At 33.8% G+C, this 26,884-nt stretch overlaps 1 protein-coding gene across 1 annotated transcript in view; it reads right to left on the reverse strand.

Annotated features, from left to right (window-relative positions):
- Bank1 (B cell scaffold protein with ankyrin repeats 1) overlaps window positions 1-26,884 on the reverse strand; it is a 286,896-nt gene that overhangs the window by 174,346 nt on the left and 85,666 nt on the right. The window contains exons 5-6 of the mRNA XM_078021872.1: window positions 26,475-26,614; window positions 7,612-7,717 (exon numbers count right to left, since the gene is read on the reverse strand). Coding sequence (XP_077877998.1) covers window positions 7,612-7,717; window positions 26,475-26,614 — 246 coding nt within the window. The remainder of the gene's footprint in view (window positions 1-7,611; window positions 7,718-26,474; window positions 26,615-26,884) is intronic.

A 26,884-nucleotide genomic window follows, 5' to 3' on the forward strand; every position in this document is an offset into this window, starting at 1 on the left:
TGAGGGTAACTGGATTCAAGGGGGCACACTTTTGACATTTGAATGGCTCTGTAAGTCACAAGTTATTTTGTGACCTTTTCCCACTCCTACTCTCCTGAGTATGGTGTGACATGATAGATGACTTCCTTCTCTTAGAAATGTTATCTTTACTTGGCTTTGAAACACCTTTTTCCTATTTCAGCAGCTGTTCCCTCTCAGTATCTTTTATAGAAACTTCTCTTCCAGATCTCTAAATATTGCAGTGTCCAGGACCTAGACACTTCCTGTGATACACTCTCAACAGAAGGATCTTATCCAGGCCATGGTTCTGAATATCACTTCCAACCTCCTTCCTGGGCTTTTGACTCATGTTTAACACTACCTTCAAATTTGCAAGTGCAAACTAGAATTTTATATCACATTCTCAAAACTATGTCATTACACTGATAAAACTGCTCTTGCCTTAGAACCTATATTTTGATCAACAGCGTTGACGTTTATTTATTTTTTAATCTACATTTCTTCAGTTACCTTTGCCAGATAGATTGCTTTACCAGCCATCTATCAGGAAGTCCTGCCACCACCTTTACTTTCAAATACCTACAGGGGACTATCTAGTGTATTAGGCATGTAACATTGTGTATTTCACTAAAAAAAAAAAAAGGTAATATAAATTTCGCATGCAATTTTTACTTCTGTTATAGTTTTTGCCCTTGTTTCTATGGAGAAGATGTTTTTAAAATATGACAGGGAAGGGAAATTCACATGCCCAAGTTGCATCACCTCCTCTGCTGTCACCCAGGTAATAGCCACTAACACTCCCTGACACTATAGCCTGGCCTCCTATCCAATGTCCTTGCTTCCATTTTCACACTCCTGTAATCTATTCTGCACAGAACAGCAAGAGTAATATTTTTAAAGTATAAAATAGATAATGAGTCACATTTAAAATCCTTGCATGACCTCTCATCACCTGCCAATTATCTATTCTTAGTTTTATAGTTTTCATAATTCATATGAGTATTTGCAATAACATTGCTTACTTGGTTGCTGCTGGATAGTTAACTCTGTTACCTTCACTGGAACAAAAGCTCCATGAAGATAGATTTTTCTGTATCAGCCACCTGTCTCTGGAGCACCTAGAAGAGTGCTTTGCAATTACTTTGTCCTTGTTATATAAATGAATGAATAAGATTGCTTAATAGAATCTTATTTTAGATCAAGGTTCTCTTAACTGGAAGAAAATGTTATTTTTGAAGGCTCATCTATAATTACAAAGCCCTCGCTTATTACAGAATGAGTGCTGGGATGGCAACGGACATGGCTCAATCAGGGAATTACAAATGTTGTTAAAAGGCGAAGGACTGATGATTGGTAAATAGCTGTCCCTTCATATCTGGAGAAATAGGGTCTTTGAAGAACCATTGTAAAACTAAACAACAGTCGTATAATTCTGAAGAAATCTTTCTCATTACTCAAATGAAAAACCACTTTGAAGATTCAGAGGGGCTGTTTTATTTTATTATTTGATCCAAATTGAACCACCAGTTCATGAAATTACCTTGAGAATATGCTGAAATTATCATTGGTAAGAGATGTGAAAATTCTGTTCTTGTGGGTTGTGTTAACAAAAAAATGAAGTGGAAAAAAATCTATAATCTTACAGTCAATTTACATGCCAAATCTCCAATTTATTCAATCGCTCAAAGTTTGGATGCTGCGTTATGTGTAAATTTGTCCCTAATTTAGTATATTTACTTCACAGTAATGTGTTTGTTCCTAATTTGAAGTGAGTTTATATAATCATCTTTTCTTTTTCCTCCTTTTACTTCTAAGGCTGGAATAAGAAATGATCTTGCCTGTATTTTTCTTTTTATGTTGATTTCTTCATGACTTCTGATTTTTTTCCTTCAGCTAATAAAAAGTACAAACTATAAATGTTCATACAACTTCAGGCTTTGCAATACTCATCTTGACAAAAAATATTTCCTTAATGCTGATTCTTTCTTTTCTGATCCTATTTTTCCTACTTATTCAGGAATAAGATTCATTATTCCTCATTTGTTAAAGTTTCTGTGTATAAAACTGTGATATAAGATACTTGGGTCCCCCGATAGGAATCAGGGAAGAGAGAAACCACAAATAAATTTATTTGTTTATTTATTTTTAATATTTCTTTTTTTAGCTATAGGTGAACATAATATCTTTATTTTACGTTTACATGGTGCTGAGGATCGAAACTTAGTGCCTCAAATATGTGAGGTGAGTGTTCCACCTTTAAATCATATCCCCAGCCTACAAATAACTTTAAAATGATTTTTAAATAAGATTTTTTGATATTAATAAACCATAGGATAAATAAGAATAAATCTAACAAGTTTTGAAAGTAATTGCATTGCTTTAGAAATTATTATGCATATTCATAAGAATTCATATGCAGTAATATTTTTTATTATAGCATTAATTTCGATGATAAAAAGTTTAAAAACAATGAACAGAAACAATGTAGTGTAATTAAGCAATATAATGCTATAGAGTATATACACATAAATAGATCTACATGTACAAATATAAAATACTGGCAAAAATAAATTAAGGAAAAGTTATGATACCATTTTTATAAGATTTACAAATTATGTGATGTTATATATTAATTGTAGGAACATCATATATGGTAAAAGGATGAAGAACTGTGAGAAAAATCATCATTAATAAATGTAATTAGAGTAACAATTACTTTTCAAGTAAGTGAAATCACAGAGACAGAAATTCAGCTAAATCTGTAATATTTTTTTTCCTTTTTTGTTACTGGGGATTAAACACAGGGGTGTTCTACCACTGAGATACATCCCCATTTCTTTTTATTTTGAGACAGGGTTTCACCCAGTCTCTGAGGATCTTGCTAAATTGCTGAGACTAACTTGGAACTTGCAATTCTCCTGTCTCAGCCTCCTGACTTGCTGGGATTACAAGTGTGTGCTACTGTGTTTGGGTAATATTTCTTAAAAGAAAGGTCCCAAGCAAATATAGTAAAATGTTAAGATTCAACAAATATAAATGTTAGGTATAGGGTATTTTAAAATTTATTCTCTTTATTTTTAGCACTTTTAAATTATTTGATAATGTTAAAAAGACAACCCAATAAACATCTTAGTCTCCTCCACTAAGCAAATGTGAACCCAAAGGGATTTTAAATCCAAGACAAATTTTATCACCACAGTAACCACTAAACATTTATTGAATACCAGTTTTTATTAACTAGTAAATAACATCCTGAGTCAATTGTTTCAGATGTCACTGTTGATCATAGGCTATCTTCTTTCAGGCTAAAATATTACTAATCTTTATAAATGAATATGTGCTTTGACATGATGTTCTAGAAATTGGCATGGGTTTAAATGGGCCAGTTCTGCTTTCTGGGGGAAGATAGTTAATCTGGGCAAAATAATTTACCTTCCCTTTTCCTAAATTAACTGCCATATATGGTAATTAAACCAGAAACCTTCTTAAAAATAAGCTAAATATATATTACAAATATTAAAAATGTATATTAAAAATAAGCTAAACTATATATTTTCTCCTGTCTACGGTGAGAGATTATCTGCATTACCCAGGCTTTGGAAAGGCTTCTAAGAGAAATGAAGAAAATTAATGGACCTGTTGTACCAAGATTTATGAGACCCTGCAGAAGGTTTGAAACAGAATAGGAGGAGCTACAGAGGGGCTAAAGCAATTGTGTTGGCTGAGTGTTCTGTTCTGTCTCATATCAAATCAAAGGCATTCTAACTTGTTGATGATGGTTCAGACCATGTGTGCTAACATTAAAACCTACAACTAAAATAGAAATTAAAGTGGTCCTCTTATTTTAAGTGATACACTCTGACATTTCCTATTCTAATATCATGTATATCAGTGACCAAAAAGGCCTACATAATACCCTTTATTGATTTCACACAATCCCCAAAGATTCATAAATCAGAAAGTTGTCCATAAATTCTTTGTGATTCTTGTGCTCAAAAGTCCTGGGTTACATTAATATACCAAACTTAGAAACCTTATATTACTCTATGCCTAGAGAACGTTTTTCCTACAGAAAATTCCTGTCAATGGAAAATGTTATCTTTAAGTCATTAATAAAATATCACCAAGTAAGAGAACATTAAAACACATTTTTATTACTTAAATATTTCATCTAATCTCTTCCTATCGCCAGGTTTACCTGTCTAGAGTAAGACAGGAAAACACATGTCAAATGGCGATGTTTGCTGTCTAGAAAAGAGTAAAAATGACTAAGACATAATGTCATGGGAAATATTTTACTTATAAATGGAATAACAAGGGACTAAATCCAGAATATTTAAAAAGAACTTTGAAAAGAAGAGAGGATGGGGCAATAGGAAGATAAACAGTTTTGATTGATAAAGCTCTTAGCTTCAAACTTTCAAAGAACCATAGATAGATCTGTAGGTAATTCATTGCTCATCCTTAGAGAAGTTCAATAATCAAGCTATACTTTATTGATTTCTTATGGCTACAGTTCTCTCACAATATCCCAGCCTCCAATTTATTTTAGCTAAAATATAGAGAAATGGTGAATATTTAATAAGTAAATATTTCACCAAATAACTCAAGCCCTGCCACTGAGCAGACACCTGGGGCTGTGTACCTGACACATTCTTTGCTAAACTTACTTCTCTGAATATATCCAGTGGATTCCAATGATTTAGCATTTACCCAAATTCTCACAATTATTTTATGTATAAAAATATCTCGTCCGCCGATAACTAAAAAATAAATATTAAAAATTCTCTCTCTCTCTCTCCCTCTCTCTCATTCTCTCTTAAAAAAAAATCTCAATCCTTATCTGTGATTCAACTTTAACATTATGAGACATAGGTACAAGGTCCTAAAGATCAGATATTCTGAAGCTGACACTGATCCAAGAACACAGGGTCAAGTGGGTAAGCAAAACATGAACAGAGTTATAATCATACCTATCTTACATACTTTTATTATGTAGATTGTGTTATTTTACCTCAATCAAAATTATAGCCTAAAGTTATGATCATTGTGTGATTCTGTTATAGGTTTAATAGTACTGGCAATAGAGCAATACAAAGCAATCAGGTTTCTGGGTGAATTATTACATTGAACTTTTCATTCTTTAAAAATGTGATTGTGTTTTATAAATATTTTTTGCCAAATACAGAATTATCATTCAACTCTATTAATGGTTCAAAACTCTCCTTGGCTACCAATGTTCTAACTTTTGAAAAGACACATTAATATTTTCTCTGGCTCAAAAATCAATATGAGGATGAATTATTTTTCTGGTCTGTAATATATCGATGAAGTTTGAGTCTGGTAAACTTGACTGTTCATTGGAATCACCTGAGAAACTTTAAAAACTACAACCTGTTACCTAACCCCAGATCTTATTAATTAGTACAGGAAATGGCTTAGGGTGGGGTCTTTCAAAAGCTCTGCAGTTAAGTTTAATAAACACTGATCTAAACTCTAGATATTCAATGAGAGGTCTGAGAATCAGGAGGGACCACTTCACCTGGGAACTTGTTATAAAGGCAGATGCTTTAAATGTTCTCCAGCCCTACTCTATGAGATCCACCTTTTCAGGGTCTCTGATTTAACCAATCTAGAATACTTAATATATATATATATATAATTGATAAATATATATTTTTATATTAATGCAATATATATATATATATGTGTGTGTGTGTGTGTGTGTATGTGTATATTGGAAGATTTATTTTGTATCATCATTTGGACAAGTCAGTCCATGTTTGGTTGACTCCATTGGTTTGGACCTGTGTTGAGACAGTACATTATGGTAGGAGTGCATGTGGGGGAAATCCTATTAACCTCATGGCTAGGAGGGGGAGAGGGGGAGAGAGAGAGAGAGAGAGAGAGAGAGAGAGAGAGGGGGGAAGAGGAGGAGGAGGAGGAGAGGGGATGGGATGACACAATCCCTTTCAGCTGCCTAGAATTTCCTTTTCCTTTTTCCTTTCTCATTGGGACTCTTTCCATCATTTAAGACTTAGGCAAAATATCACTGTTTTTTCTAAAGCATGTCCAAGAAACAATGCATTTCTACTTTAAAATTCTATTGTCATTATAATCACTTCCACAAAATTTATCACATTGCTTGTTTCTATTAATACACATATAGTATCTCTCCCCCAACTAAACTATAAAAATTTTAAATGAGGAATTATGCCATGTTCCTTTTCTATACTAATCTAATACTTTAAGTGAATTACATATTGTTTAAATGTATATGGTAAACAAAAATAAATCTTCATAAATCTCACAAGATTACTTATTTGAAACTAGCCCGTCATTAACTTTTCCCCATAATGGACCTAATCATTATTCACCTCATACATTTAGGGAGTCGCAATCAGCTGTACCTATTTTATTACTTCTGTCCTACCAGGCTGATGATAAAACCACTTAAAATAGCACAGAAACCCTACAGAAGAAAATCCTGCTTATTAGTCCTTAACATGCCAACCCTAGACTTCTCACATTCTTTAGTTCCAAGCCTGTCTTATTTACTATTACATCTTACTGTTTCACACATGCTGCCCTTATAAATGAATTATAAATAGTATTTCAACAAGCTATGAAAGAACAAAATGTTCTAAAGTATACTATAAGCTCATGATAACATTTGGAAATATAATTTTTCATGAGTAGTTCCTATATATACTTTCTTGATATTTTATATTTTGACATCATACAAATAATGCATAGTAATTGTAGAAAATACAGGTTTAGTAAAACGAAAAATATATGCATCTGAAATCCCTAAAATGGCTTAACCTATGCATAACTACTGTGAACAATAGTTGCATGTCTGTTCAGATAATCAATTTAAATATATAAACATATATGCTAAGTATATAGATTTTTAAGCAAAGATCACACTCTAAGGCTACATGGCCTATTTTTATTCAGTTAAGTATATATGAAAACATAACTTCATCCAGCAAATAAATTGATAAAAAAATTAATTTCTGGGCCAGGTGTGGCAGTGCACACCTGTAATCCCAGTGGTTTGGGAGGCTGAGACAAGAGGATGGCGAGTTCAAAGCCAGCCTCAGGAATGGCGAGGTGATTAGCAACTTAGTGAGACCCTGACTCTAAATAAAATACAAGATAGGGCTGGGGATATAGCTCAGTGGTTGAGTGCACCTGAGTTAAATCCCCAGTACCAAAAAAAAATTAATTTCTGATGGTTGCATTAATGATATCAAATTTATATAATAACCTATCTTTGGATGAGAAAACTATTTCCATTTGGAGGTAATTACAAACAATGACATAATGAATATTACCCATCATAAATATATTTTTTCTAATAGTTCTTTAATAAAAATCAGGAAGTAGGATTGTTCATTTCAAAATTTATACATATTTTTAGGGCCTGTGATTTTAAAAATGGGCCTTCGGAAGTTTTCACTTTATAGCCTTTCACTAGGCTTTGAGTTGTCTAAAATTTAATCATTTAATCAACTAGCTTATATTATGTATGTATAACATTTTTTACAATCATGAACAAGTAGTATATAATATAATGAACAATTGATGCATTTGGAAAACACTCACATTCTTTTTGAGGGCAAGTTTCATTTTGAAGAGACTGGAATTCATAATATGATATCTCATGTTTGAATATGGATGTAAGAATGCCATCAAACTCTTCGATGTCATTCTGTTTTCAAATGAAAAAGAAATTTTCCATTAGTTGAATTATATACACAGAATCTCAGCACAATATAGTTAAAATTTATTAGCTGGCATAAATAGTGAGTAGTGATAACAGTAATATATTACAGTAATTTAGTAACAGTGATAACTTGAAAACTGATGAAAAAAATAATGTGAAACATGGCTCGCCTAAAAAGCAATTCTTAATGTAATAGAAAAGCTGATATAAGAAATAAAAGTGTTTGTTTTTGGATAAGACACTATATTTAGATATGAATTTTGAAACAGCATTACAACAGGTCAATGATAGCATTGAAATTTTTCCAATGATAAATTCTGATAAAATATATTTTTCATTAAATAGTAAAATGATGAGTCTTATTAAACTTAAGGATCAGACATGGGATGGTCTTACTAGAGTATATTATTTCTGTGTCTAGGTAAGGTACAACATTCATCTCAGACTTCTTGCTTGCCATGAGTAACTACCTGTTTGGTAGAAGTTATGCAGTATTCGGGTGTTCTGCTACCAATGAAATAACCTGTTACGAAGACCAGCATTCTTTTAAAATTGGGTTGTATCACAAATGAATGAATGTGAAATATCTCATGTGTATGTATTATAAATGAAGAAGGGGGTAAAGGTAATTGAAAAAACAGAAAGCTAAGATTTCTATACTTCACCAAAAGGGCTAAAATGAGGATACCAGGAGTCTACGGTAAATTATGCTATATAATACTGACAGCAACTACTGAAAAAGATGTACCAAAAAGTACCAGTGATGAATTAAAATGGAGTAGGTATTTTTTTTTTAAGTTTAAGTAGCATACAAGAAGGAAAGAAAACGGAGACATTAATACAGAGGGAAAAATAAAATAAACAAAATAGTAACTAAAACTCTAATATATCATTTTTACATTAAATGTAAATGGTCTGCATAGATGAAGAAAAAACCCAGAGTGATAGAGTAGATTAAAAACCATGACCTAAATGTATTATTTTTTAAAAGAAACTCACTTTACATTAGCAAGGCAGAAATGTTGAAAATAAAAAGATTTCCAAAATATATATTGTGCAAGTATTACAAAGAAAAGAAAAAGTGGCTGTTTTAATGTGAAGTAAAGTAGATATCAGAGCAAAGAAATTTATAGGAGACAGAGAGGGATATTATACAATGCTAAGACTTTCAATCCATCTATAAAAACGTAATACAAGTAGGCGGCAAAGAACAAAACTACGAATTACGTGAAGCCAAATTGAAAGGACTGAGAAGGGAAACAGTCAAATTTAAAATGACAAGCTGGAAACTTGAATACTCCTCTTTCAATGACTGATAAATTAGACAGAAAATTATCAAGAACATAAAAAATCTCCAATATACACCTAATGATCTAACCAATCAGCATCTAATGAACATACATTGACCACTTGTCCAACAACCTCAGAATACCACAATCATTTCAAGGGCCCATGAAACTAATACCACCTTGGAGAGTATCCTAGGACACAACACAAATATTAACAAATTTTAAATGATTTAAATCATAGTGTGCTGCACATGAAAGAAAATTAGAAACCCATAATAGAAAGATACTAGGAAAGTTTCCATATATTTAGAAAATAAAGAAGAGATTCATAGTAATCTATGAGTCAAAGATGAAGCCCTAACTTGATGATTTTGTATCCTGCTACGTTGCTGAATTTGTTTATCAGATATGAAAGTCTCCTGGTGGAGTCAATAGGGATTTCTAAGTACAAGATCATATCATCTACCAATAGAGATGATTTAACTTCTTCCTTTCATATTTGCATGTCTTTTATTTCTTCATCTTGCCTAATTCTTCTCACTACAATTTCAAGCACTATGTTAAATAGAAACCACGAGAGTAGATATTCTTGTCTTGTTCCTGAGTTTAGAGGAAATGCTTTCAGTTTTTCCTCATTTAGTATGATATTAGCTTTGGTTTGCCACACACAGCCTTTATGTTGCAGTCAGTTCCTCCTATTCCTACAATCTTGAGGGGTTCTATCATGAAGTATTGTTGAAGTCTGTCAAAGACTTTTTCTGTATTTATTGAGATGATCATGTGATTTTTGTCCTTGACTCTATTTATGTCCAACAATCAATAGTTGGACAAATGAATTGTGAATGTTGAACTATACTTGCATCCAGGAATGGAATCAACTTGATTATGATGGATAATATTTTTAATGTGTCCCTGAATTCAATTTCCAAGTACTTTGTTAAAGATTTTTGCATGTACACTCACAATAGCCTCAAAAAGTAAAATGAAATGCGTTAGGTATAAATCCAACAAAGGAGGAAAAGATTCCTACAAGAAAAGTTACAGAACACTGAAGAAGGAAATGGAAGAAAACACTATGAGATGGAAAGATCTCCATGTACATGGATAGGCAAAGGATATATAGTTAAAATGGCCATAATAACAAAAGCAATCAACAGATTCAATGCAATTCCCATCCAAATACCAATGACATTCTTCACAAACAATTCTAGAGACAAAACAATCCTAAAATTTATGTGGAATAACAAAGACCCAGAGAAGCTGAAACAATTCTGAACAAAAGGAGCAATGCTGGGGACAACCCAATGCTCAATTTCAAAAACGGGGCCATAGTAACAAAAGCAGCAGGGACTGGCATAAAAACACAAGTACACCAGTGGAAGGGAAGTAAAGACTCAGAGACAAACCACATAGATACAGCAATTCGATTCTTGATAAAGGTGCCAAGACCAAAAACTTTGGATAAAATACAATGTCTTCAACAAATGTTATATAACGGATATCTGTATATAGAAGAATGAGGCTAGATCTCTATTTCAATCTGCAGGAAAATCAACTCAAAATGGATGAAAGACCTAGGAAGTGGTCCAGAAATCTTGAAACGTGTAGAAGAAAACATGGTTAGCATTCCAACCTGTAGGCACAGGCAAACCATTCCTCAACAGGACTCTTAAAACATGGAACTAATACCAATAATTAATGAATGGGATGACATCAAATTTAAAAAGCTTTCAAGCAAAGGAGACAATTAACTGTGGGAAAAGACAGCCTATAGAATTGGAGAAAATGTTTGCCGGATACTTTCCCAATAAAGGATTAGTATTCAGAATATGTAAAGAACCCACCAAACTCAACATCAAACAGTAAATAACAATCAATAGTTGGACAAATGAATTGAAATTCTATCTCATTTCAGTCAGAATGACAGTCATCAAGAATAAAATAACAGTAAATGCTGGTAATGATGGACTGGAGAAAGGAACACCTATCCACTGTTCGTAAGGATGTAAATTATTACAACCACTGTGGAAACCAGAATGTCTCTGAAAATATGAAAAATGATATTACTGTATAATCCATTTATACCATTCCTCTGTATTTATCTAAAGGAATTAAAACCAGAATACTTCAGGAGCATACATATCCATGTTTGTCACAGCATAATGCATAATATCAAGTAATGGAATAAATCCAGGTGACTGTCAGCAGATGAATGCATAGATATAATGTGATATGCTTATGCAATGGAGTTTAATTCAGCCATAAAGAAGAACAAAATTATGTCATTTTCAGAAAAATGAGTAGAACTGGAGAATAGCATGTTAAGTGAAATAGCCAGACCCGGTGTCATATATTTTCTCTGATATGTGGAAGTCAGTGGTAGAAAAAAAAAGTAGTGTGTGTCTCATAAAAGTAAAAGGGAAACCATTAGGGTAAACGAAGAGGGCCAGAGGTGGAAGGAGCAGAGAGTAAGGAAAAGTACTGAGCAGTTAAAATTGATCAAATTATGTTACACTTATGTATTAATATGCCACAATGAAATCCACTATTCAGTATAATTAATATTCACCAGTAAAAATCTAAATAACAAAACCACTGAATGAAAGTCAGAAACTGAAAGAAATAAAACAATAGAGAAAAATCAATATAACAAAGAAATGATTCTTTTAAAAGATCAACAAAATTGACAAACATCTAGCAAGACTGACAAATAAGGGCTGAGGATATAGCTCAGTTGGTAGAGTGCTTGTCTCACATGCAAAAGGCCATGGGTTCAATCCCCAGCACCACCCCCACCCCCCAAAAAAAGACTGTCAAAGAAAAAAGTACATATGACAAATTTAACAAATGAAACATAAGCTATCACTACAGACCTTACATATATCAAATACACAATAGGGGAATCCTAAAAACAATCCTACGTTCATGAATTTTGACAATACTCATGAAATGGACTAATTTCTTTAAAAACACAAACAACAATAACATATAATTCTTCTTTTTCAACTATCTGTGAATGTATAATTTTCTAAAAATTGAAAATTCAATTAAGCACAAATAATTCCCCAAAATATTAATTATAAAGAAGCTGAATTCCATGAGATGAATAGATTTATATTTATGAACAGATGAATAGATGTATAGAGCAGTAACCCTTCAAACTCAAGCTCATTCTTTTTTTTTTAAAGAGGGATAGATGATGGCACTGAGAGACAGTTGGGAAGAGGCCATTATGGCAACGCCATACACTGTGCACAATGAGGGTGCTTTGATCATTGACATGGTGTGAAAGGTCACGTGGCATTAGCTGTTTGATAAGTCTATGCGACAAAGAGATGCAGAGAGTGTTTGATTAGTAGCAATAATTGCCATGTGTTGAACATTAATAATATGCTAGGCTTTTTATGATTTATCTCAAATTTGTATAATATTATGCAAGATAGAATACTTTTAAATGTCTACTTTTATAGATGTGAAAATCAGGAGACCAAAAAATTTTGGTCACACTCAAAATTACAGAGCAAATAAATGGTAGAATAAGGATATCTAACTTAGAACTTTACCCTCTAAACACATTATATTTGATATACTACATTTAAACCATGGGGAAAGAGTGAATATGAAATATTATTTGAGTAAGAATAAATCATAGTCCTCTGGTATTAAGATGATGGGGTAGAAAGAGAAGATGGGAGGGGAGGGAAGGGGGGATAGTAGAGGATAGGAAAGGTAGGAATACAACAGTTACTAATATGGCATTATGTAAAAGTGTGGATGTATAACCCATGTGATTCTGCAATCTGTATTTTGGGTAAAAATGGGAGTTCATAACCCACTTGAATCTAATGTATGAAATATGATATGTCAAGAGCTTTGTAATGTTTTGAACAACCAATAAAAAAATGATCACTGTAGTTCCAAATATCATATTCATGTTAAGCCAGAAAGGGAGGAAGGTGGGGGGATATCTTGGTGGGGGGACATCTTGGTGGGGGTTACTTCCAAGCAGATCTATTCATTCATTTCTTTAAATCAGAAAAGCAAAAGCTCCGAAGACATCCCTGGTGTCTCGTTTTTTAAGATCTCACATGACCACATCTAGGTGCAAGGATATTTAAAAAATGTTGAATTCTGATCTTTACAACTTCAATAATGTTGGGAGGCAAGGAAAAGAGGTTTTAGGTATTGATGTTGGATGAAGAAAACTATGAGGTCGACCACAAGATACGAAGAAAATGGAAAAAATATGGACAGGAAAGAGTAATAATAAAGAGCCCTGGCTAATAAGAGAAAACCTGTCCATGAAATTATGACAGGAGAGTTGTGCAACCTTCATAATAGGAGACACAACCATTTCAATATTTGTAATGAGGCAGGATATTGGGTTAAAAGTTAGTGATAGTGGATGGAAAGGCGCTATATATTCTATGCTTAAAGTAAATGGCAGGGATAAGACTATAGAGTTAAATTTTAAGTTGGAGATGTTTAAGAGAAAATCAGTGCACAGTTTATGTTTAAAATGAATGAGGAAAAGGACTCCTGGATCTATTCAAAACACACAAGAAGACATTAAACCAACGTGAGCAGGTCTGACCACAACTTCTTAACTGAGAATAACGGGAAACAGGGACCCTCATTTAAATGAATCACTGGGGGGAGACTTGCATAATTGTAAATACTTTTTGAACCATGTGCAAACACAACTGACTTTGTACAAATTAACACAGGTGCAATGAGAGATTGCCCCATAGCTTATGAATTTGCTAATTTCTGGCCCCGAAACATATATATGCTGCTCAGCCCTGAACCTCTCGCTATTCTGTGTATGGAGTAGCCACTTTGCTACATGAAGCAATGGAATATATAATTCTTTCTAAACCCTCTGTTTGTTAGCCATGTGATTTCCATCCTGGAGGATGGGCTGAGACAGTCACAGTAGCATTTTACTCTTTACCTTCAGATATCTGAAAGGAAATTTGGTGGTTGGGCTGGAAACAGCCTGGTTCTTCTTATTATAACAAATGGCTGTACTTGTTTAAATTTCACTAGTAAAAGAAAGAAAAGTCACCTGGTTTGTTCCATTGTTCATAATGTGTGCTGTGAAAGAGAGCCAAAATAGCCATTTAAAATGGAATTTGATAAATAGTTTACATAACATATTTTAAACAAAATTTCCTACTGCAGCTTGTAAAGGAAATGATAGATTAAAGAGCAAAGCAAATATTTTCTAGCATTAAGGAAAGGCATTCTTTTTGTTCTTTCTCTCTTGGGTGCTTTATAAGTATTCAAATCCAAGATGTTATTAAATTAATTTAAAGAATAATTTAAGTGAATAAGTCTACAATAAGACAAATATTTCCTTTGGCCAACTTAATTATTTCAAGTTTGAATGGATCAGTTCTTAGAATCGCAACATCTGTGACCACCAATGCAGAAATACAAAATTTAAACCCAAGACAAGACTTATTTCAAATGATTTTATATGTTTTGTTAATTAGGTATTTATATAGTTATAGTATCTCACTCAATGGCATGAAACTGATATTTTAACATAAAGAAAATCTGTTTTTGATATTCAAGAGACTTGTGTTTAAATGACTGCTCCAAGACTTAGTAGCCATGGATTTTAATAATATTCTTATGAGGCAGATTATTTAGGAGTTAAAATAAGTAACTATGTAAAATATACAGTAAATATTAATTCCTTTTTCTCTAAATACTATAATATTAGGTCTCAGATATAACAACTCATGAAATGTAATCCTCGTGATCTAGAGGAGAAAAGTATATACGGCTATCACTGAGGAGACTTGGCCTCCCACACTGGCTTTTTCTTTTTTTAATATATTTTTTTTAGTTATACATGGATGCAATATCTTTATTTTGCTTATTGATTTTTTATGTGGTGCTGAGGATTGAACCCAGGACCTCACATGTGTGAGGCAAGCGCTCTGCCTCTGAGCCACAACCCCAGCCAATTTCAATTTCAATGATTAAAAAAAAAGAATCTATTTTTTATTTCTAAAATTTTAAATTAAATAACACATAACTTTTAAATTTTTTAGAATGTAGGTTCTGCTAGGGCAATTCAGAGACTCAAGGTGACAGTGCCTTAAACAAGGCAGGAACCTGTTTCTCTTTATCTTTCATTGCTGTTGTGTTATTTTTCTGGTCCAGGATGGTTCATGTATCACATTTATCACTGGAATTTTGTTAAAATTTCAGCCAATCAAAAGAAAAGTTAGGGAGGGGGAGAACACGACTCCACACGTTGATAATGGACAAGCTTGTAAATCTGCACATATTGCTTGCACGGCCATGCCATATGGCATTGGGCATCAGACATATAGCTACAGCAGGCGCAAGGGATGAAGTACAACATTTACCTGGTTAGCAACTTGCCCAGACAAAAGCCATATTATCACGTAAGAGCAAAAAAAGAAAAATTGCAGAATGACTAACAATTTTTGCATCTCCATCAATCACGCCAAGTGCACAAACATCATAATTTATGTGAAGGCAATTTGATAATTTTTTTTTTACTTAAATGCTTTTCTGGAGTATTGATTGAAGCTTTATTGTGCTGAATTTTTCAAGTTGACGTCCTTCTTATTACATTGTTAATTCATAATGTCAGAAACTCTCAAAGCTTTAATTTGGTCCAACTTGAACAGACACATTAGTGGAGGTATTTAATGATATTAATGGTGAAATAGACTAAAAACTCAAAGCTTTTTTTTCATTATGATAAGTACAAATGAAGTATAAGAATCATGACTTTTCTCAAGCTCACCTTTCAGTAGCAATCATTTCTTAGAAATTTATATTAAATATATAATAAGAGGCAGCAGAAAATTTAAAAGAAATATAACATTGGAATATTCTAAGAAATACCCTTCAAAGCAGCTTTTATGAATAATGCCATAATTTCATAAAATAATTTTGGAATTATTCTTTTGTTTTTCGGGGGGAGCAAGTTTCCAAGCTATGTAACAGAATCTGTTTCACTATTTATATTAATGGATTATTTCCTTGGGTTCTTTCATTGCTTTGCTCTTTCTCATTCAGGTAGAAGCAACAATGATTCAGTCAACAGTCCAAGGAAAGGGCTTCTTAAAAAGACTTTAGTCAAAAGTCCACCTTAAAAAAAGTGTGTGTGGGGGGGTCACTGTGCCTGTGAGCCAGAAGTTGTTGCAACAAATTGGTGGGTTTTGAGATTGGGTGAGAAATTTAATTATAAAATTCTTCCACCCTTTTATTCCTTTACCTAATAAATTCTTTATTATGCTTTTGTATGCATATGAATATAATGAATATACAACAATTAAACCCACCATTCAGTATAAATAATATGCATCAATAAAAGAAATTTTAAGAAAGCAGCTATGTATTTGTCAGTGTCTTGGTTTTAGATATAAAATACAGAACCAAATGGATAGTATCTTTGCCCTATTGACTCTGAATCTAATGAGAAGAAGATAGTTTGAGAAATAGCACTCATATAGATGTCAACTCAGAAAGTAATTAGTATTATGAAGAATAGATCAGGAAAGACTTCACTAAGGTAGAGACACTGGGATTAAAATTTGGAGAATTATTTAGAATTAACTAGGTAAAAACAGGGAGGGAGTAGAGGAGATTAGAAAGTGCTTTCATTAAAGAAAGGAACATGCTCAAAGGCCCTGTGGTAGACTACATTAGAGAGCACAGGAAATAAAAACCCAGTGTACCTGGAATGCACAGGGAGAGGAATGAGGTTAATGTGGAAATAAAAGGGTCAGTATTCACACTGCTATATTGTTCTTGTTAAACATTCTTTTATTTAAATTGATACAATAATTGGAATCAAGTGAAGAGTAGGAGTGAGAGAATTACATGCTCAGATCTTTCTTTTTAAAAGAATTTCTCAGACTGTGAATTTGAGATAGCAGGAAGTGTGGAAGAACTGAATATTAGGCTAACCACAATTTAAGCAAGAGAAAAATGCAGTGGAATAAAGTGTTAGAGCCACAGAGATAAGGAAATTGATGTGCAGTATTTAGTAACGGACAAAGACACAGCTTATGAGAGGGTGAATTTGGAGGGTGAGGGTAAAAAAGGCATTGGGACTCCTGTTTGTGATTTGCTACCAAAGACAATAACATTCTTGAGACTAAAGGCTGATCTCTGGGGAGAAAATTTTAGGAAGTTAAATTTTCCTTTCCAAAGATTTCTTTTACATATTCCCCATATCTTGATTTGGTTTACTGTAAAGACAATTCATATTTCCCGAATTATATATCTATTGTCTTTCTGCATTTTATTATCGATTCTTTAAGTGTGATCAGTACAGAATCTCAGAAAACTGCATGGTAACTTTTAGAAAATGCAAACAAACATATTTTTGCCACAAGAAATTTTCAGTCTTCCAAAATGTTACTGATGATTTGAGTTTTGTTACTATCAGAAACAGATTTGCTCATTTTCTTTAATTATCTTATGAATAATATCCTCGAAGGACCATAATTAACTCTGTGGGACTTGTGCTCTGTTTTTCCCCGAGTGGAGTGCTGTGGTATGTTCCATGTGGTTAAAGACATCAACCTGGAGAACTAGGTGGTAAGAGCAGATCCTCATGTTGGTAGGGTCCGTCATGGATAGCACCCACATCATCACATAGTCATTCTCTGAAACAGTGGTCAAAACTAACCAATGGGAAAGAGTAGTGATGTAAGAATCAGGGAGAACCAGAAGAATTCTGGAACTCATGACTCAATTCAGCAAAGTAGCAGGGTACAGAGTCAACACCATAAATCAATCATGTTCCTGTGCTTCGATGAGGAATCTACTGAAAGAGAAATTAGGAAACTATCCCATTCACAATAGTCTCAGTTAAATAAATAAATAAATAAATAAATAAATAAATAAATAAATAAATAAATAAATAAGATACTTGGGAATCAATCTAACAAAATGGGTGAAAGACCTCTATAATAAAAACCATAGATCACTCAAGAAAGAAATTGAAGAAGTACTTAGAAGATGGAAAGACCTCCCATGTTCTTGGATAGGCAGAATTAATATTGCCAAAATGGCTGTACTACCCAAAGTGCTATATAGATTCAATGCAATTTCCATCAAAATACCAAAGACATTCTTCACAGAAAGAGAAAAAGCAGTCGTGAAATTCATTTGGAAAAATAAGAGGCCTAGGATAGCCAAAGCAATCCTTAGTGAGCAAAGCAAAGCGGGAGGCAACCCAACCTCATATCATACTGAACTTCAAATCATACTTCAGAGCTGCAGTTAGAGAGATGCATGGCACCCAAATAGGCATGAAGACCAATGGAATCAAATAGAAGACACACAGATGACCCTACATGAATACAGTTATCACATACTAGACAAAGGTACAAAAAAGTGTGCTGGAAAAAAAATAGCCTTTTTAACACATAGTGCTGGGAAAATCCATATGTAGTAGACTGAAAGTTAAGCCCTCTCACCCTGCACCAAACTCAATTCAAGGTGGATCAAAGACCTCAGAATTAGACCAGCAACCCTGTACCTGCTAGAAGAAAATGTAGGTACAAACTGTGACCTGTTTGCTCAGGAACTGACTTCCTCCACAAGACTTCTAAACTGCAAGAAGTAAAATTTTAAAATCAATAAATGGAAAGGCATCAAGGTAAAAAGTCTCTTCACAGCAAAGGGAACAAGAATGTGAAGAGAAAGCTGAGAAAATATTTTCCACCTGCCCCTCAGCTATGGGATTAACGTCCAGGATATACAAAGAACTCAAAAAGTTTAACACCAATAAACAAATAACAGTCAATTACCAAAGAACTGAGCAGACACTTCTCAAAAGGAGAAATATACAAATGGCCAATGGACAGATGAAAAATGCTCAACCTCTCTAGTCATTAGAGAAATGCAGACTAAAACTACAGTGAGATATTATCTCACTCCGATCAGAATGGCAATTGTCAATACAAATAACACACATTTTAGTGAGTATGTGGGGTAAAAGATGCACTCATATGTTGTTGATGGGACTGCAGATTAATGCAAGCACTCTGGAAAGCAGTAGGGAGAGTCCTCAGAAAACTAGGAATGGAACCACCATATGACCCAGCTTTCCTGCTCCTTACTATATACCCAAAGGACTTACAATGAGCATACTACAGTGACACAACCACATCAACGTTTAAAGCAGCTCAATTTACAAGAACCAAGCTACGGAAACAACCTAAGTGCCCTTCAAGGAAATTTGATATGTATACACAATGGAGTATTAACCAGCCATAGAAAGGAATGACTTTGTGGCATTTGCCAGTGAATAGTTGGAACTGGAGACAATCATGCTAAGTGAAATAAACCAGCCCCCAAACATCAAAGGGCAAATGTTTTCTCTGATATGCAGACACTAATATAAAATAAGTGGAGAATATTTTTAAAAAGAACAGAGAAAAGATCAGTGGAGTAGACAAAGGGGAATGAAGGGAAGGGAGGAAGGATAGGATAGCGAAAGACAATGGAATGAATCTGACCTGATTTTCCTATGTACATATGTGAGTATACCACAGGGACTCTCACCATCATGCACATCCACAAGACACTAATAAAAAAATCAGAAAGTAAATAACAGAAAGAGCAGTAGAACAGAGGAAAGGGGAACAGGGGGAGGGAGAGGGCAAGTACTGGGGACTGCAGAGGAACAAATTATCTTCCTCCTCAGCCCCCTGCACCACTGAGATTACAGATGGGCACCACTGCATCCATCCATGCTTTCATAATTATGCCAAAATGAACCCTGTTGTCATATATGACTAAATAAGAACTCCAAAAGGAAAGAAATACATAGATGTTGAGTGGGGGGTTAATAAAAATGAAGTATTTATTTCCAATTAGTTAGCAGAGACTATAAGTTAAGAAGTCATTAATAAAATGATGAACCCAGCCTAATTCGATTTTAAGATTGGGAGCCATCTCGTCACAAAGTCATAAAAAGTTAATTTCTATTTTACTGTAAATTACTGTGATTCTCAACTTGTTTGGAATTGCTGCCCATGGTCTGAACTCACCCATGCCTGGCTTTCCCTGACCAGGTAACAACCCTCTCTGAAACCTCAGAGGTGCCTCATAAATTCTGGTGTTGAGATCTGAATTTACTCCCTACCTTGAAATATCATGCCATGTGGATCATTAACCTATGATCTGCCTTTGTATTATACTTATCAAAATCCTGTTAGCTGTAAGTTCTCAAGATACCCCCCTTTGCAACTTTTTGTGCTATAAAACCTTGTTTTTGGAGAGCTGGGGGCTGGTCTCTAGCCCTCGTTAGAAGAGACAGCCGCTGATCAGTCTCTTTGTGTACATCAATACAAGCTTGCTTTAATTTGATTTAAAATTGGAATTGATGGTCTTGTCTTTGTGTCGGGGTTCAACAAAAATATATGCTGAAAATATAAGCTAAAACATGGGGCAATAACCATGCAGAGTCTAAGATAAGAATCTATAAAGAACCAACAACCAACTCTATGGCTAGGCAACTGAACTCAGAAATATTTATTTTCTCCTCATATGAGTTGCTATATCAGCTATTTGTAAATAAACATATTGATGTACTAAGTGGCATGCACCTGTTTGATTGAATTATTTGAAACCAAGGTATTATTCTTCAGACTGAACTACCCTAATCAGGCATCATTAACTATCCTTATCTGTTTTGACAGATAGCACAAAAGCACAAAAATGTTACTAATTTTATTAGTAAAATGTAAGTCTGGATAGTATTTGAAGTCTTTTATTAGTCCATCCTAATAAGGGAAAATATATGAAAAGATGAATCTAGAAAAAAATCTTCAAATTTCATTTCTTTGGACTGTTCTTATGCTACTCATTTCAAGTCTTTCATCAGAAATATGAAACAAGCAATAAAACAGATGGAGGACATATGAAATTCAAATGACTTCTGCATTCTCTAGAAGAGAGTTATTAACACAAAGAAGAATGAAAGAAAGGACACATAGATACAGAGTTACAGCAGCCCAAACAGCATGGTGCTGGCATAAAAAGAGACACATAGACTAATGGAATGGAACTGAGATCAAATGAACCCCTCCCCCTAATCAACTCACTCTTGATGCAGGGGCCAAAAATATACAGGGGAGACAGAACTGCCTCCTCAGTAAATGGTGCTGGGATGACTGGGTATCCACATGCAGAAGAATAAAGTTAGACCCCTACTTCTCACCACACACAAAAATCATTTCAAAAGGGATCAAATACCTACATGTACGATGAAAACACAGAGGAAGAAAACACAGAAGAAGTGCTTAAAGACAGCAGTATGGGCAATAGTTTTAAAAAACAAGACCCTCAAAGCAGAGGCAATAAAATAAACAATAAGTGAAATCAAATCAAGCTAAGAAGCTTCTGCAGGGCAAAGGCAAGTAAAAGACCACCAGAGGAATGGAAGAAAATATTTACTAACCATTCATCTGACAAATGGCTAATGTCCAGAATATATAAGAAACTAAAAAACCTGAATAATAATCTTATTACTGGGCACTGTGGTGCATGCCTGTAATCCTAGCAGCTCAGGAGGCTGAGGCAGGAAGATCATAAGTTCAAGGCTTCAGATATTTAGAGAGGCCCTAACCAACTCAGTGAGACACTCCCTTAAAATAAAAAATAGAAAGGATGGTGTGGGGGGGTATAGTTCGGTAGGAAAGTACCTCTGGGTTCAATCCCTCATTCCAAAAAAAAAAAAAAAGAAAGAAAGAAAGAAAAAGAAAATAAGCTTATTAAAAACAGGCAAATGATATGAACAGATATTTCTCAAAGAAGATTTACAAATGTCTAACAAGTATATGAAAAGAGAAGAACTTGAAGTCTACAAACATAGAAACTGATAAGGAGACTGGGGCTGAAGATGAGTGGTAGAGCACTTGCCTAGTATGTGCAAAGCTCTGGGTTCCATTAAAAAAGATAAAAAGGAAATGGGAATGCTAATTATCTTGCTGTGATGAATACATAATGTAATATTATTGAAATATCATATTTTACCCTGCAAATTTGTTCAATTATTACATGATAATGAAGAAAGTATACATGGGCAGCTCACATATTTGCAAGTCAATCTTCTTGAATGGAAAATGACTGTTTTTGTTTTTTGTTTTTTCCTTAACATAAACTTACTGGAGAGTGGATTTGGAAATAACTGTAGAGAATTTGATTATAGATTCTTCATCATACACATGAAACACATCCTTTGGCACAAAGGAAACCAAGCTCCCATGAAGAAAGTGAAGTGCTGATTTAATGAGAACAACTGACCCCAGCTCCTGCCCCATCTAGAACTTATTATCCTTATTATCTCACGATGCCGCCATCCCATAAAGCAAAAGTAAAGATAATATGCAGTCTTTCAAAAAAGGTAGACTAAAAGTCAATAATGCAGTATATTAATACAACTGAGGTAGCCCATGTGGAAATACATACAGTGCAAGGTCCACAGATTTCTAGTACAGTGCACGCTGAGAGTTCATGGCTTTTACAGGCATCAGATTCATTTATTCAATTTTATAAATCAGTTACAATAGGTTTTAGGAGGGCAGTTCCATTCCTATATTGTTTTTTATATACCTCACCTACAGTTTTTCAGTTATTTAGTCAAATAACACTAGAAAAAAACCATCCCTTGAGTTTCCTTCACTCTTTGAAGCAGTGACTATTAGTTGTGCCTCATATACCAGGAACTCCCTGTGGGAAGGACCGTGATCATGCAAAGATGAAAAACACAATGTCCAGGCCTTAGAGAGGGGAGAAGGGAACGATGGGTTCTCCAGGAGGGAAAATAATAAAAGAATGAAGAAGAAACATAAATGAATATAGGAATCAGAGAAGAAAAAGAGGGATGCTTTGGTAGGAGTTGATAATGGAAAAGACAAGGGACCCCTAGGCAAAACCTTCCTCTCCTGAGAGGCAGAAAAGCCTGCAGGGAGGAAAGTTTTAGATATCACTGGTGTTAGAGGGAAGCTTAGAGGCAACTGTGCCTCTTACCAAATAGGACCTGATGAAAAGAGGCGGGGGATTTCTGTCAACGTTTGAGGAAGACTGAGGTCTAAAAGGAAATGACGGAAAGGACCAGGTGTTCCCAGTGTCCCTCAGTGAGAAGGAGCTCCTAAACCAATTTTTAAGAGAGATAAGCGGTAACACCTGAGCCTCAACTAATTGAAGAAAATAATCTTTAAGGGAACTGTTAATAGAAAGAAACACACTGGGAAATTTCTCACTGTGTGGAGTTCTCTAAGTTCCAACCCCATTTGAGTTCACACGGCATGAAGTACTTGCAGGCAGCAAATCAAAGACTGAATAATATACCACGACTTACTAAAAAATGAAGATGGAAATAGTACTTAAATATGTATAAGGTAAAACATGCACTGTGACAAACAGATACCACACAAAGGTATTGCTTGACTCCAAAGAAATATAACTAAAAAGAATTATTTGTTATATTTTAAAAACTTTGAATGAATGGGATCCTAATATTTTGATTAATAATTGCAGTGTTCTTTCAGCATTTTGACCTAATTTTGTTTTTATATTGTATCTAGTTGTTCCTGTATAAAGTTAACTTTATTGTTGCCCCAAGACAATTTTGTAAACAGGATGAAAATCTCAAAGGCTTTAATTATCTCAGTGAAATAGGAGTCCCTATTAGTTACTGGTGTTAGTTACTTCTAACACCAGTCTTCAATTCTAATTATCATCCCAAATTGGGATTTTGGATTTTTTTTTTCATTTGTATCTCTTATATTCTCTATGTTAGTGATGATCTGGAAATGTCACCTTTATAGGCTTGGTGATAGGATTTAGTAATTATTAAAAAAAAAAAGATTTAAGAAGAAGTAAGAAAATTAAGCTGGCTTAGGTAAATTGTTCTAAAACCTAATGGACATCATTAAAAATAAAAGAAATACAGATTTCTCATTATCATTTCTTTTGTCCAATTCACAGACTGGTCATTCATTTTACTATATGTCCAATAGCTTTTAAATGATAATAGTTAAGTCTCTCCTTCTAAACTCTAGAAATACTAAAGAATAAACCCTACAGATTTATCATTATTAATTCTCTCCTCAAATTCACACAATATTAATGTTATCATAAGCCCAGTGGCTTTCAAATGATTACAAAAAGGCCCTTGTTACTAATTTGAAAATTACTGAAATTACATTCACCATTAAAATTTACTGAAAAAACTCAAGGTAGTTTTTAAAATATACTATTTCACCTAAATAGGTAAGTGTTGAAAAATATCAAATTTGCTAGTATATGTTCTTACAAATATACAATAAGTATAGTAAATAAAAGTATCATGTATGTTGTATTTTGAAAGGAGACGTTCAGTAGATCATGTACAAAATATCCAATTTTCCCAACTTAATGACAGGGTAGCACAGGAAAGAAACAATTACTGTAATGTTCTGTACTAAAAAAGAAAAGCACAGCTTCTTACACATTCTTTAAATATAACCTCTGTGAGAGCAAAGCCAAATGATAAAAGGAAAAAACCAAGAGCCAACAAGGGAGAAACACATGAAGGCTAGTACATCTCCTTAAGGTCCCCCTGATGACAAACAGCAAAGCCTCCAGCCCTGTGTTCAGTTATATACATTATATGCCATATTCATGTATGGCATATAATACATATAACTATGTCCCCCATGCTTGCTGGAGAGGAGAAATCCTAGTATGTAGCCATAATCTTTTCTACCTCTCATTTCTGACAGTGAGGGTAAAAATAAAACAGGAAATTTTCTAGTCATCTATAAAATGTGCAAAAAAAAAAAATTCATGTTCGCTTCAAGCTGTAGAAGACATCATGACTTGCATGTTATTGCATTCTGTAAAATTGTTCAGGAGTCATAAATTACGTTTAATTTTCACTACATACAAAACTTGCCCCCACCAAAAAAAAATCAACACAAAAAATGTATTCTGGGATTACTTTACTTCCACACTGACTGAATACTGATAACATAGTATATTACCTTTATTAATCTTTTTGTTATGAATAGAATTTTTAAGTAGAAGACAAGGTAGATTTGTCACAAGAAAATGAAAAAAAAATCGGTATTTCAAGCTATTACTTTTGTACTTGCTTTGCAATTATAATATAGACATTTTGTCAAATGTCCTCAAGACTCTCCAGTTTGACAAATGGTATTTCACTCCCTGTCCTTTTCCAAGACATTTTTACATTTTCCATTGTTCTAAAATATGTTGTTCATAAAGGAGAACTCTAATAGGAAAAAAAATGTGTCACAGGAAAGATATAACAAAGCCTCCCATTCCAAACTAGCTTAAACATACAAAGCTTCATGACAACCTGTCAACCTCACTGTCATGAACAGCTTTGTTACAAATCTTATAGGGTATTTTATGGTAAATTTGTGATCATGAACATCACGTTGTTCAACCCAATTGCCTGTTTCTTCACTTTGATTCCCTTATGCCTCCCTTCCAGCAAAGCAATTAAGCAAAATTAAAATTCTAATTATCAACTAGCTAGAAAAGAGAAATGACTTTTTCACTCTGAAAATCTGATGCAATAATCACACCAAGGATAAAAGTTTTACATTAAGCCAGCTTCCTAGTAAAAGTAGGTCAAGTAAAAAAAATAAATAAAATGCAGAAGTTAAGCTAATGGTTTCAGATTCCTCAAGATGTGATTGTTACATTGTAACATCCACGAGGGCCAGGCACTTGCAGAAAAAGAAAAAAAAAAAGTCCCTAACAGGGGCCCTTATAGGAAATTAGGAATGCTTCACAAAATTATCATTGGAGAATAATACTTTGTTACATGAGAGAAACAAACCTGAGCTTGGAGATAACTTCTTTGCATCTCTCCTAGGAAGTTTTAGACTTTCTAGAATTCCTAATAAACACTAATCACATAAAACAAAAATATTTACTCTTAGATAGAGTAGTAAATGAAATTAGGAAAAATATACTGAGCTTGGAAATGACCATATGAAAACAATTTCTAGGTTAACACAACATGCTCCCTTTCTGGTGGTATTTTGGTTTGTCTGAGTCCTTCACCTCCGTCAGATAGATGATCTGAGTTACCTGTGTTGTCCAGATCTGAATAAAGATGAAATTTGTTTCCTGAGAGTTCTCTCTGATCCCCCTTTCTTTCTTATCTGCTCTGCAACAGAACCTATCACAATAGCCATGTGGTAATGGACATCAACTCTCTCCCATTGCCATTATCTGGAATGACTTGAACTGTAGGCAAAGTAATTTCCTGAATCTCTATACTTGGAGGTTCACATCTTCCCTTCGTGTTGATCAGCAATTAATTCTTATTTAATCAACATTCAAATTTTGTACCAAAGCAGGAATCTTCTTATCCTGCATTAGCTTAGCTTATGATTAACTTCATGGAAAGGCTCACTTACCTTGCACAAACCCTCTCCTGGATCTGCTGCTCTGTGTGTGTCTTCCATTGCCTTTTCTGGTGCATAGTATTTAATCTCTGCTGTGGCCTTAATGATACCATCACAGTAGACACTGACGTTGACTGAACCGGCAGGAAAATCTTATCAAAACACAAATAAGATTTAGGAGCTGGGATATATAATACATATATCATAGCATTCTATATTTTAAAGAACATAAAGTAAGGCTTTAAGAATTCACTAACAATTTTACTAATGTCTATCACTTAAATTTTCTTATCCTTAGTACTTAAAAATCATAAAACAGAATTTAATTGTTTTTAATGTAGAAGAACATATTAAAACATGCCAAAATTATAATAAAAGCAGAGCATTAAATCCTTTCTTCCTACTTACTCATTTTTTGGGGG

The sequence above is a fragment of the Ictidomys tridecemlineatus genome, chromosome 9 (genome assembly GCF_052094955.1).
Source record: "Ictidomys tridecemlineatus isolate mIctTri1 chromosome 9, mIctTri1.hap1, whole genome shotgun sequence".
NCBI classification, from domain to species: Eukaryota; Metazoa; Chordata; class Mammalia; order Rodentia; family Sciuridae; genus Ictidomys; species Ictidomys tridecemlineatus.